Source organism: Abrus precatorius, unplaced genomic scaffold (assembly GCF_003935025.1).
Source record: "Abrus precatorius isolate BTA unplaced genomic scaffold, Abrus_2018 Scaffold5, whole genome shotgun sequence".
NCBI lineage: Eukaryota > Viridiplantae > Streptophyta > Magnoliopsida > Fabales > Fabaceae > Abrus > Abrus precatorius.
The window spans coordinates 16,614,535-16,627,450 of NW_020874395.1; the positions used below are offsets into that span (position 1 = coordinate 16,614,535).

General features: G+C 32.2%; 2 protein-coding genes across 2 annotated transcripts; one reads left to right on the plus strand and one right to left on the minus strand.

Annotated features, from left to right (window-relative positions):
* The first annotated feature begins 3,942 nt into the window (after positions 1–3,942).
* On the plus strand, positions 3,943–5,011 carry LOC113868087 (transcription factor MYB36-like). The gene is made up of 3 exons (XM_027503652.1): positions 3,943–4,078; positions 4,228–4,357; positions 4,480–5,011. Exons 1-3 carry the CDS (start codon positions 3,943–3,945, stop codon positions 5,009–5,011), a joined length of 798 nt encoding a protein of 265 aa, XP_027359453.1.
* A 2,730-nt stretch (positions 5,012–7,741) lies between these two features.
* LOC113867411 (probable LRR receptor-like serine/threonine-protein kinase At4g29180) lies at positions 7,742–12,916 on the minus strand. The gene is made up of 12 exons (XM_027502720.1): positions 12,795–12,916; positions 11,453–12,484; positions 11,129–11,267; positions 10,915–10,986; positions 10,708–10,779; positions 10,541–10,621; positions 10,192–10,340; positions 9,844–10,067; positions 9,609–9,741; positions 9,423–9,485; positions 8,852–9,074; positions 7,742–8,303 (listed from the first exon to the last, which is right to left on the minus strand). Exons 1-12 carry the CDS (start codon positions 12,877–12,879, stop codon positions 7,874–7,876), a joined length of 2,703 nt encoding a protein of 900 aa, XP_027358521.1. The 5' UTR covers positions 12,880–12,916; the 3' UTR covers positions 7,742–7,873.

Genomic DNA, 12,916 nt, shown 5'->3' on the forward strand with positions numbered 1-12,916 from the left:
ACTTTTATTGATACATGTGTTGCTGTTTTGTTCACCAGACACATCCAAAATTGTTAAAACGCATAGTTTGAATCACTTGCTAAACAGTAGACAACGTGTTGGTACTTGGAGCCTAACTTCCATAAAAAAAAAAGGGTGTATACATATACGATCTAAACATTGGATTGAAAAAAGCGTGTTCCATTATGTCACTAGTTAGAATTTAAATGAAAAGTTGAACAAGTCTTACGATTGAGAAGACATTTGCGAATTAAAGTGAGGGGAAGGTATTATATTATTAACTTGGTTAGTAAGTGAGGGTAATTTTACATGAACAGGTACTTTGAAAAGTAAGCCTATCACTTATCGCGATCATAATTCTGTCATCCTGAAATGGACTGGGGGAACATATATTTATGTTAAATCCAAAATTGTCAGGGATTTTGGATTGGTCTTTCTGTTGGCAACACTACTTAAGGCATTGTTTGGAGGATGGGATTAAACACACAGAAAAGCATGCAAGAAATAGAGTACAAAATTCCTAAGAAATTTTTGCATGCTAACATTGTGGTCCTACCGATCAGCGCTTGATAGATGATGCAAAAAATTATCTCCTCTTTTTCTCCAATAAAAAAACAACTAAACAAGCAAATTAAAAATGATCCTTTCTACACAAAATGGGTCCTCCTACAGTATTTGCTCTTAAAATCACTTAACCCAAACACACCGTTAAGGTGGCACACATGTGAAGGGTATGGCAAATTACAACTACATCTTGCCATTTCCTTTTGTGGACACTTAAGGTCCTCGGATACTCATATTTTGTCATGGGAGCATTCATTGTTTTGTCTATTATGTAAGTTTGAATTCCAATAAATTTTGTTACACAGTACATCTGTAATATGAAATAAAAGAAAATCTAAACATGCCTTTAATACTCTATTAATCATTAAGAAATTTCTAGAATACAAATACTTATAAGATGTCTAATAGTATATATTTGTAAAATAATGGAGAAAATGTATTAAATATATCGTAGATTGTATCTGCATAGGACATTTCTTGTTTGGATACGGCATATACGACACAAATGAACTATAATAGAGATCCTACAATGAAAAACTGTTAACATCACTTTCATTTTTATGCATGAATTTAGAACAAACATTCAATTTTTTTATTTTTATTTTTTTGCGATTGTACGAGTTATACATTTCAATTTTTAAGATTTTAAAAACTTTTTATTAGTATATGACTTTATAAAATGACATTCATTTTAAGTTTGTTTAACATAAAATGATAGTAAAAATTAAAATGAATAACATATTTTACGAATTTAGTAATTAACAAAAGATCTTTAAAATTTTAAGACTAAAATACACAATCCATACAATCTTAAAAGATCACTCATGAATTTATTATACATTCAACACTTCAACTGCTGTTCTGTATAAAACATTGAGCACTTGATCACATTTCAAAGCTTGAAATCGTCTCTTAATTTTTTTTTATTATTATATCATTAAATTACTAAGTATTAATTAATATTTACAAAGAGAAAGCTTGGTAGCATCGCCTGAGTTGAGGGAAAAACTGTAGGTTGTGAGACAACAGGTTTGGGCCTTTAAAATATAGAAAATAAATGAATTATTAAACAACAGACAAGATCAAAGAGCTTGTGGCAACTTGGTGATAAGATGGGATGGAATTGACCCATAAACTGCCATACAATGAAATTGAAAACGCTTTGTATGTATTATGCATATGCATGTCTAAGTTCATCACAAATTCTCTCTTTAAAGAGAATATTAATAATGTAGTTGGCCTTATCCCAAAAGACAGAATCCCACAAAGAAGATAAAACTCACTTTATTGTGCTTCGAGTTAGGTTTATCATTGATGCCCTTCACAATTCATATCACTCTCCGGGACTCCGATTCAAAAGAAGGTTAAAAATTGTTACATTTCTTAAGCTTAAGCTAGATTACAGCATTGCCATCCAAGATGGAACTTTTTTCTTTTGTTTCATTTTATTTACCATTTAAGGATGTGGTCGGATTCTTAAGATATATGTATACTGTTTTTCTTGTAGATTCTCTTTTATGGGATTTAAGGTTCGTCAGAATTTGTAATTTCGCTTTAAGATAAGAAGAGCACAAGAATTAAGAATAAACAACAATACCATACTTGCTTATACTTTATTCCTGTCCCCATTTCATATTCTTTTTCCCTTTCATTCCATATTAGATTTCTAAATATGAAAAACTTGTTTGCAAGTCTTTTACACATTTTCACAGTTTCACATCCCAAATGAATATAAATATTGGGTTCTGTTTGTTTATTTGGGTGTCTCGAACCGGATATTATCTGGACCTGAACTTTTTAAAAGTATTGGGCCTTGTTGAGAACGGCCAGTATGTTCTTTTGTTGGGCTACAACTTACAAAATTATTTTATTTCAACTAAGGGTAGGAAATGACAGAGGATAATCCATCATAGAATGTTATTTTTCTTGTAAAAAACTTGCTAGACCAAATTCCAAATTGAGTGAGTTATGGTCCCAGGACAACTCTGTTGCTGCTTTAGTAGCAAGCGTATGTGGTATGGTACCACAAGTCCTAGTCCAAAACCACAAAAAAGTACTTTTGTCATACTATCAGTGTGTTTATATTCAGTGAGGACAAGAAACATATACACATTAATAAATGTATAGATAGCTTTATCTTTATGATATATTTTTTTTAAATTCTTATAAATAATTTATGCCCAATAGTAGAACATTTATTAGGATTTGAGAAATAGCATAAGGGTGTAATTGAGGAAAAAGTAATTAATATTACCTTGTATCTATAAATCTACATATAAATAAAAAAAAATAATGTTCTCACTTAGACATATTGATAAAAACAAGCTCATTTATATTTAATACATACTGCATTTATCAAATTTTAATTCACAGAAAACATTATTGTTCATATAAGTAAAATGAGTAGTTACTAATTTCATAAAATTTGAATTTCAACAAATGAATATTTACTTTCACAATTTAGTACGAATTTGCATTGTATTGAAAATGTTCAAATATCTAGCACATTGTCTGAAAAGAGTCACATATAAATTACAAATAGTCGAAACTATTATCCATTAGTAATAAATTACCATGTGCCCAACAAACAATAACAACGTATGCAAATCATCCAAAAAGGAAGCCCCAAACTTGGAATCATAATATAGTCATCCGAAAGAACAAGCATTCAAACTGCGTAATCATGAAGTGTCTTCACTCGAAAAATGCTTGAATTAAGTCGAAGTTAATTGCATGAATGGACAAATGTTTACACACTCTTTTCTTCAACATATAACTAGTTAGTTACAGAGCTAAAACGTATTAACTAGTTGGGACTAGAAGATTGTTCATTAGCTTGAAATGGACAAATGAATCAATAATGAACAAATACGGATTCAGTTAACAGCTAGCATAAATATATATGGCAATATATCCGAAGCAAAATGCAGCATTGTATTTATGCGCATGTTGGCCTTAAACCCCATTGGGTATGGGTTGATATTTGCATTGGAATATTGTTACTTTTTATTGCATTTGAATACTCTCATTATTGACCCGTTCTCTCTTCAGTCTTTACCTATTTTTCTTAAGAAAAGCCAACTCATCAGAAGGTTAGAAATACTGAGCACACTGATTAAGAGTATGGAAAGAACAGGAAAAAGATAACAAAAACGGAAACAAAGAAAAGAAGAATGTCAGTTAGTCAGTGAGACGAAGTCAAGCTTTCAAAAGTTGCAATCCATGTTGATATATGGTTATAAAACCACACATATTTTTTCTTCACTTTGACATCTTCTCTAAGCCACACACCAATTTTTCTCTCTATCTTTTTCTTCTCTTTGTGATTGATCTTGGTTTTATATTGATCAGTTCAGTGGCCAAGTAGGAATATAGACCATGGGAAGGGCTCCATGCTGTGACAAATCTAACGTGAAAAGAGGACCATGGTCTCCTGAAGAAGATGCTACCCTCAAAAACTACCTCCAAAAACATGGCACAGGTGGTAATTGGATCTCTCTCCCTCAAAAAGCAGGTCTCTTTATTCATCATTTCCTGGCATATCTCTTAATGGATTATTATTTTTTTAGGGTACTACTCATCCACACACACACACACACACACACACATATATATATATGAAACTCCTTTCCTTTTGTGTTCAATATTTGGGTGTCCATTTAGGCCTTAAGCGTTGTGGGAAGAGCTGTCGTCTAAGATGGTTGAACTATCTAAGGCCTCATATCAAGCTTGGAGGGTTCACTGAGGAGGAAGACAAAATTATCTGCACTCTTTATGGCTCCATTGGAAGCAGGCAAGTTCATTCTTTTTTATATGGGAATAGATATCATAATGCACGCTTAATCTTTATTTTCATTGATTCATTGCTTATGCATTATCACTACATGTGAAAATAAGCACTGTTTTTGGCGTTAGGTGGTCCCTTATAGCAGCTCAATTGCCTGGGAGAACGGACAATGATGTGAAAAATCACTGGAACACCAAGCTAAAGAAAAAGTTTTTGGCAGGAAACACTAGTATTGCCACTGGCAACAATGGCAGTATCAGCAATACTATTAGTTGTACTCATCACTTCTCAACTTTTACTCTTCAACCTCAAGTTGAAGCCTTTGTTTTTGATCAAAAACAAAACTCAGCTTGTTTTGACTCCCACAATGTTTTTGATTCGGAGCAAACATCAATTCCAGTTCCTTTACCAATGCCTATGGAATCAGAAGCTTTTTATAACCAAGGTAGTAGTTGTAGTGCACCACCTACTAGGAAAGTTTCAATGCTTTCCAATGCAACTTCCTCAGTGGAGCAGAAGAAACATACCCAATGGTTTGGGTATGACCATGAAGGTGAAGATGATGTAATTTTGCTTGAATATTATATGCTTAACGATCTGCTTAATCATGGATTTGCATCTCAAGACAAAAACAGCCAAGTTGCTCCGTCATATGGCTAACAAAGACACCATAAAATAAAGGAAAGTAAAGGGAAAATGAGGGTGGAATTAATGATCAAGTTATTTAAAGTACTAGAGTGATTAAATAACTGTAACTAGCTAGTGTTTGAATTTCTTATTTAAGTAGTTGGTTGTATCATTATCATGTATGAGGAATGATGAAAGCTTCTGAATTACTTTCAAACTTAGTGATAGCGGTGTAATTGGAAGTAAATACATCTTATTCAAGGGATCTACTGCATAAGTCTTATCACATGTTAGAAGAATCTCACTAATTATGGTACATAGTTGGTTTCTACAATACTGTGGGCCTCAAACCCAAACAATGTGATCTGACGCGGTCAGCAAATTTTTTTGGCTTCAGGGATCACGAAATTAGCGTTGGGTCTTAAGCAATTTCCAATAGCAGAAAAAAAGGGTTCTATCTGACAACAACAACTGCATGCATCACTATGTGTGTCTCTCTTTCTTCAGCACTTGTGTTTGTTCCTCACTCTACACTCATTCATTTCAGGCACTATATATTATCTTATTATAAGGTGGAAAACAAGCCTGATTTCTTTTGCTCAAGCTTAGATTTAAGCCAAATATTGGTTTTGCTTAATGTATACGAATTTCATTTCTTGGACCCTTCAACCCCTAAATTAATCAATGAAAGCGATCATAGATTCATAATTAACTTGTAATAAACGCATTACCGAAAGAAGATATTTGAACAAGAGTGTACTTCTATTGGAGTAAACTAGCCGTTTATCTTGATTTATATTCCCACTAATGCATTAAGCGTTAAAATGTGCAGGTCTGAAAAAAGTAGAGTTAGAATACTCTTTTTATTATTATTAAAAATTAGAATATTACATGTATGATATGAGTAATACTCATAAGAATGGAATTAGAACCAATAGAGTTTATACAACTTCTCACTTGAATATGTAATCTTTTAACGTGTGCTGAATTAAATTTTATTAATTTAAAATTTGAATCAATTATAAAGACAAGGTTTAGTTAGCTCTGGCAAAGGCAACTCGATTTCTTCTGACAAAATAGCGGAAACATGATTTGAACAGTCAATTTGATTGATAATTCGAACGATTGAAGTCATACTGATATGTTAGAATTTGAATGCAGAAAATTAACAAATTATATGTTATAAGTCTAATGTGAGGAACAGAATGAACATTGAGTATTCGCATCTTCTTACACAAATTTCTTTGAAGTTGAACAATGACCAGAAAGTGTTGCCAATTTTGAAGATTTGTCCCATGGGGCCTCTTCGGTCATGGTCTGAATAAAATAATTTCTTTATCTGTCCTTTTCATACTCCTCATTTTCTCAACCAATATATTTTTAATTTGGACATGCCAGAAATTCTGCAGTAAAAGATTCAATGTGGGATATTCTTAGCAAAAAAATTAAAATAAAAAAAATAGTGTGTCATTGGTGTGTTCTATCAAAATTCTTAATCATTACAGGTTTTCGTTTGTAAAATAAATTGATCTTTTATAAATTTAATTGTTACTAACTATTCAAGATTTCAGATCAATCCCTATAAAAGTTTTTCTCTTTTGTCAAAATCTCTGCATATAAGTATAAACCATTCTCACAGTACCTTGAATAAAATGAATTGGGGCAAATTATCTACTTTCATCAAGCTAAGATCTATTTATTTATCAAATATAACGTAATTACAAAAATCTTAATTTAGGTTTAAATGGATGTAAATCTTTTTCCTACATCCTAAAAGCACAGTTTCTGAACTGGTGACATGTATTAATCAAATTTTAAGTATTTTACTACTGAACATGTAAATGGATGTAAATAAAGTAGTAGATGATTGTTCTAATTTGCCGTAAATAGTAATCTACCTTACTCGAAAATAATCATCTGTGTTTAAAAAAAAAAAAACTTAGTATTTTAAACATTATACAGTATATCATATATATTAGTTTTACCAGCTCCAAAGGATATTTTAAGTCCATTTAAAATGCAGGTGAATTGGCATATTTATTTATTATGAGCTGATAAGTTTACATACCCGCCTTTAAATTTATAGCAACTCATACTCGTTGATGATAACTATTTAGCTTGTATAATTTTGTTATTTAAATTATTAAAAATTAATATGGTAACATTTTAAAAATACATTCGAAATATAAAAAAGAAACCTTTCAAATATCTCTCCAAATAATACATCAAACACTTTCGTTATCTTGAATGTTGAATTTGCAATTCAATCAATATGTATTTCACACATATATAGCACATGTCCATGTCAAATGTACAAAAAATATTGATTTGAAAAATGATTTAAGAAAATTTATTTTATTCTTATTGAAAGTTAAATAAATATAAAAACGAAGATCTTTTAAAATTCTTAATTTCGAATTTTCTAAATTTTTTTTTAATAGAATATTATTTTAATTATGAGTTATAAGCATCTCATTTTAATTGAAGAAACTTAAATATTAATTATATTAATTATAATTATTAAATAAACTAAATTCCTTTTTATTAGACAAGTAAGTAACGAGAAAAAAATTGATTTAATTAAATATAGAAATTCAAAATAGACATATGATAAAATAAAAAATATCTATTTTACTAGAGGAAAATAAAAATATATATTAAGGTTATTTCATTTAAAATTAAATAAATGCTCAAATTTATAAAGCATAATTGAATATCTGTAAGTTCAAAATTGATTAATTATGTGTAGACAAGATGAATTAAACAAAAGGAATATGTTATTTTTTCCCCCACCAAATAAGGCAAAGAAGTGCTATTTGTAGCAACCTAGTGGTTTCATGAAATTTTACAATTTAGTTAAATACTTTCTAATGGTACAATCAATGTATACTTGCACTATCTTGGGAAAGGATAGGTGGTGGATCCACTATCTAAGGAATATGCTTCAGATGAACTGTAAAATTCGCCATAGAATTGCTTAGGGGCCACAAATGTTTCACTATCACTAGGCAACTCCATGTTTAAACAATGTTTTAGCTCTGCTAACACAAGATACATTTTAGGTCTCTGAATGGAAGTTGAAGCAGTGCATGTCATTGCTATTCCTAAAGCCTTCCACCCAGAACTTGCATCATATTTTCCTTGGAGCCTTGGATCTAAAATTCTACTCAAATCTCCTGTTTCAAGCTCAGGTCTTATCCACTCAAGTATATGCATTAATGGGTTGCCTTTCATTATTGCAGGACGACCCGTGATTAATTCCAGTAGAACGATTCCAAAGCTATAAATGTCACTTTTCTCATTCATGGTCCTTAATTTGTAGTACCTGAATACATGCACAAGACAATTTACTGAATCTAGTTAGTGCCTCGAGGGAAATCTATGATAAAACTCTTTTTGTGCATGGTTCTCATGTAATCTTGTACTAGTAATTGGACTATGTTGTTGGGAACAGTATCTAAGAATACTAAAGAAAAAGAAAATATTTATTATATTAAAGATATACAAATATAATAAATATTTAGTTAAAATACACTTTTACTTCTGATAGTTGACATTTATTTATAATTTAGTTTTTATACTAATTAAAAAAACTAATGTTTTAGGAGTGTTTCGTTACATTTCTAGTCTATATCGTTGTAACATAGTTAAGAAAAGTTATTATTTACTTGGTTACATTTTCCTACAATATTATAATAGCACAAACCAAAATGTGAGGAAACACTCATGTAGAAACAAATAATACTTTTTTTATATATAAAATCTTATTATTCTTAATTGCTTAAAAAGTTGTTGTTAACATTTTTCATTAACTTTTTAGGTTACGCTGATTGTAGCACCCAAACAAAAAAGAATCCAAGGATTAGGACTTACTCTGGGTCAAGGTACCCTGTGGTGCCCACGACTGCAGTATCTGGGTTTCCGGCATCATTATGAATCACTGCAGACTCTGCATTTTGGTTATCTTTTCTAAACTCCTTGGAGAGGCCAAAATCTGCTATCTTAGCTTCTAATTCTTGACTTAAAAGAATGTTGGCTGATTTCACATCCCTGTGAACTATAGGTGGCTTGCATCCGTGATGTAGGTAATCCAACCCTTCAAGGCCAAACACATCATTCATCAAACATCACTACAAATTGCAAAGAATTTAGTTGCACAAAACTACTTATGCATGTACAGGGTTTCAAGTTATTAGTCTTGGTAACATAGTCATAGATGAAAAATATAAAGCATGCACTTAGAGTGGTTTAAACAATCCACAAACAAAATTGAATGAGGTGACAATTAGAGAGATTTTATCCCAAATAAAAAGGAAGAAAAATGAGAAAAACATCTTTTTCATTTCATTAATACTGTGTGATGATCTAGGGACATAACAACATGTGGTATCAATGTGAAATTGAAGGCAAAAGGTGATGATGATATACAACAAGATATACTGACCTTCTGCGGCATCAATTGCTATCTGAAGTCTCCTTTCCCAACTCAAGCAAGGTGTATCTTTATCTGCAACCATGGGATATTCCATTGCAGCATGCTCTCTTAGTCTCTTTAAATATTTTATGACATCATGAATATTACATTAGATAAATGAGGTGTAATCAGAATTCTGGAGGTGTATGGGGGCACCTGAGAGTAAGAGATAATCTTTTAGGTTTCCATTGACCATGTACTCGTATATGAGTGCCATCTTGTTATCATCATCACAATAACCAATGAAGGATACCAAATTTTTGTGATGAACAGTCATCAAGAGCTCAGCCTGCAAGCCATGATTATATTATTTTGATGGTTTTGCTTTTAAATATCATTTTGCATGGAATCTAAGTTGTTTAATTCAGTGGTAGAATGTGGTACTAATTACCTCAGTTTGAAATTCCTTTGGCCCCTGAGATGATGATGGAGAAAGCATCTTCACTGCAACTTGTTTGCCATCTTTCATCTCACCAGCGTACACAGTTCCAAATCCTCCCTTCCCAATGACCATTTCAAAGTTGTTGGTGATGTCTAAGATCTCTGAATATGTATATTGCCAGTTCTTAGTTGTTACAGTTCTTCCTCCTTTATTGAGCATATTCATCTCCTCATCTTAATTCAAGAAGAAAAATTAGTCTAAGTATGGTTAATATTTTGCTTCCCATTTATTTTATGTCCATTCTTCAGGTTGAGTATCAGATGGAAGGAGTTACATATCATTAAAAACAAGAATTACCTGATTGTTCATTTCTTCTAAGTTTCCTAATGAGAACGAAAACAATCAATAGAACTAAAACTGATGATACTGATGCAACTATTGGAACAACAATTTTCTTCTTGCTCTTTTTGTTCTCTTCTGAGTCAGAGAGATTTTGATCATCCACGCTGAAAAAGATGAAAACAAGGCAGTCAGGTCATAATTACATGTAAAGATGTTTGTTGACACCTATAAATCTTTAGATGCTTCATATATAGTTCATACTTCCACGTTAACTTTCTTCAACATGATTCCTGTTAATTTCAAGACAAATAAAACTAGCTAGGCTTGTAATAAGAATCTCTAGGTTTAAGATAGGAGGACATACCTCAATGTAAGTAATCCAGCCCTTGATCTTTCTACAAGAGTGGTAGGGAGGGTACCTGAAAGTAGGTTCCCCTTCAAATTCCTGCAAATATTTTATTTTTCTTGCATCAGCCATTTCAAATTTACCACTTTATGCATTGGCCATTCAACCATCATTAAAAAACTTACAAGTATTTAAGGGATCTCAATTCTTCTAAAAACTCGGGCACTGATCCAGTTAAGCTATTGTTATGCAAGTCCCTGAATAAAAAAATGTATGTTATGTGATATTAAATATAGGATGAAGAAAACAGTGTTATTTAGTACGGAGAAGTTTTGTATATGTTAAAAACAAGATGATATCGCACTCAAAATTTTTCTATCATGTGTACTTACAAGGATTCCAACGAGGAGAGATTGGAAATAGCAGAGGTTATTGTCCCAATCAAACTGCTTGAGCTCATATTCCTATAAAAAGAAAATGTTTTCTTCTAAACTTGAATATCGTGATATAAAGTTAAAACTCAAAAGCAATACCCTATTATTCAATCAGGACATTCAGAATGGGAAAAAGAGAAAAAAATGGAAACAATACGAAGAGATTACTCACAGAGAAATGATTCGAGGAGGAAGCTGAATGCTATAGTTGCAATTTAAACCCTCCCAAGAGTAGTTCTTTGGCTCACATGGATCACCCACCCAATTTCTTTGAATTTTATAGCTCTCCTTTATGGTCGTCATTGCATTAACTGTGTTAACATATAATTGAATTCACTTAAAAGGCATAATCATTCAAACTAAAAAACAATTGCAACTTGCAAGTAATACAATTGTTTGGCAAGGATGCATGAGATTTTCTTCTTATTCAAGTGCCAGAGAGCCTATAGAGCACTGCTTTTGCACATGAAATTTTAGCAAAGAAAACATATCATACCATCTTGTTCAAATGTTTCAAGTGCATCTAGCTGTCTTACTACATAAACCTCAACTGCATTAAGAATGGGTGGAAGGGTTGAATCTTTTGTTTTGTGTATAGAAATTCGATGTTCATTTGCCACCAAGGATTTTGAATTAGATAGAGTGGTTGCATACAAGTAGCTTGGTACTATGGATTCAAACAATGGAGATCCATTCCATGATATATTGAATTTCCTTAGTTGTGTTTTCTTAAGCTTCTCCACTTCAGCAAAGTACAAGTAGACATAAAATTTCAAATTTGGATCATCTGGGGTCCAGGAAAATTCCAAAGCATCATTGTCATTCCTTGGTCTAGCAGCAGTGCTGATGACTTCAAATGGTGCTCTATAGCCATCGCCATTGACATTTATTGGTGAAGAAGTGTTGACATAATCCCAAGATAAGGAACTAAAGGGGGACCAAATTCTATCATAAATATCATCTTCATATCTTCCACTTCCATTTAGTGATCCAATGTCCCATCTTTTGAAAAGTGACAGTGAAGCAGATTCCTTAAACTCAGAACTATAAATAGAACTATTAAGTGGTCTCAGTTCCAATCCTGAGATAAAAGGAGTTCCTGCTCCCTTGTTCACAAGACAAACATTTGTCACCCCTGATTGTGCTATACTGATTATTTCCATTGTAACTTCCTCCGAAGCATTTCTAAATTTCACTGATGACCAGAAATTGACACCAACATAGAGATCAAACTCTGGTAACTTGTTTTCTCCATCATAGTTGCCATACAAGAAGGAAGCCCTAATCAAATGTAAACTTCCTTTTCTTCCTGCTGTTAAGCTGTAACAGTTCCTCTTTCCCTGAGGAAAGCTTCTGAGATCTGAGAGTGGTTCTGGCAGAATGGGATTATTTGGGTATCCATAGTCAGAAGAGATGTTCTTATTAACCCCCGTTTGTATGTAGACTCCATCTGTGCTGTACCTTATTTTAGTGGCATCATCTGTGTACTGAAAATTCTCTGGACCACCGCAATCTATGCTTATGAAGCCTGAAATAAAGGGCAAAACAGATTAAGGAATAAATTTTTTTAGCTTTTTCAACTTTCCAAAATGGGTCATGGTTTATTTATTGTCTTAAAGGCCTGTAATAAGATAAGAGATGGGTGCCTTAAAAGCAAGAAGCTTAACCAGGTATGTTCATACTTCATAGTACTCCATGAATCATGATTGATGAATGATGATGAACAAGAGCAAAGCCAAAGACTTTTTAAGTACCCTTTAAAGACAAGTTAAGTCTACCCTGGAGAAAATATTCCATGACCTCACTCAATAATAATAATGTTGCCGAGAAATGCTAACCTGTTTGTTGCTGTGCATGAACAAAAACTGTAAGGCCAACAACACAAAGTGTGAACAACGGGATGCATACACAAGAATTTGCCATCACTGGAACACGAAGACTCCTATGTTACAAATTAGTT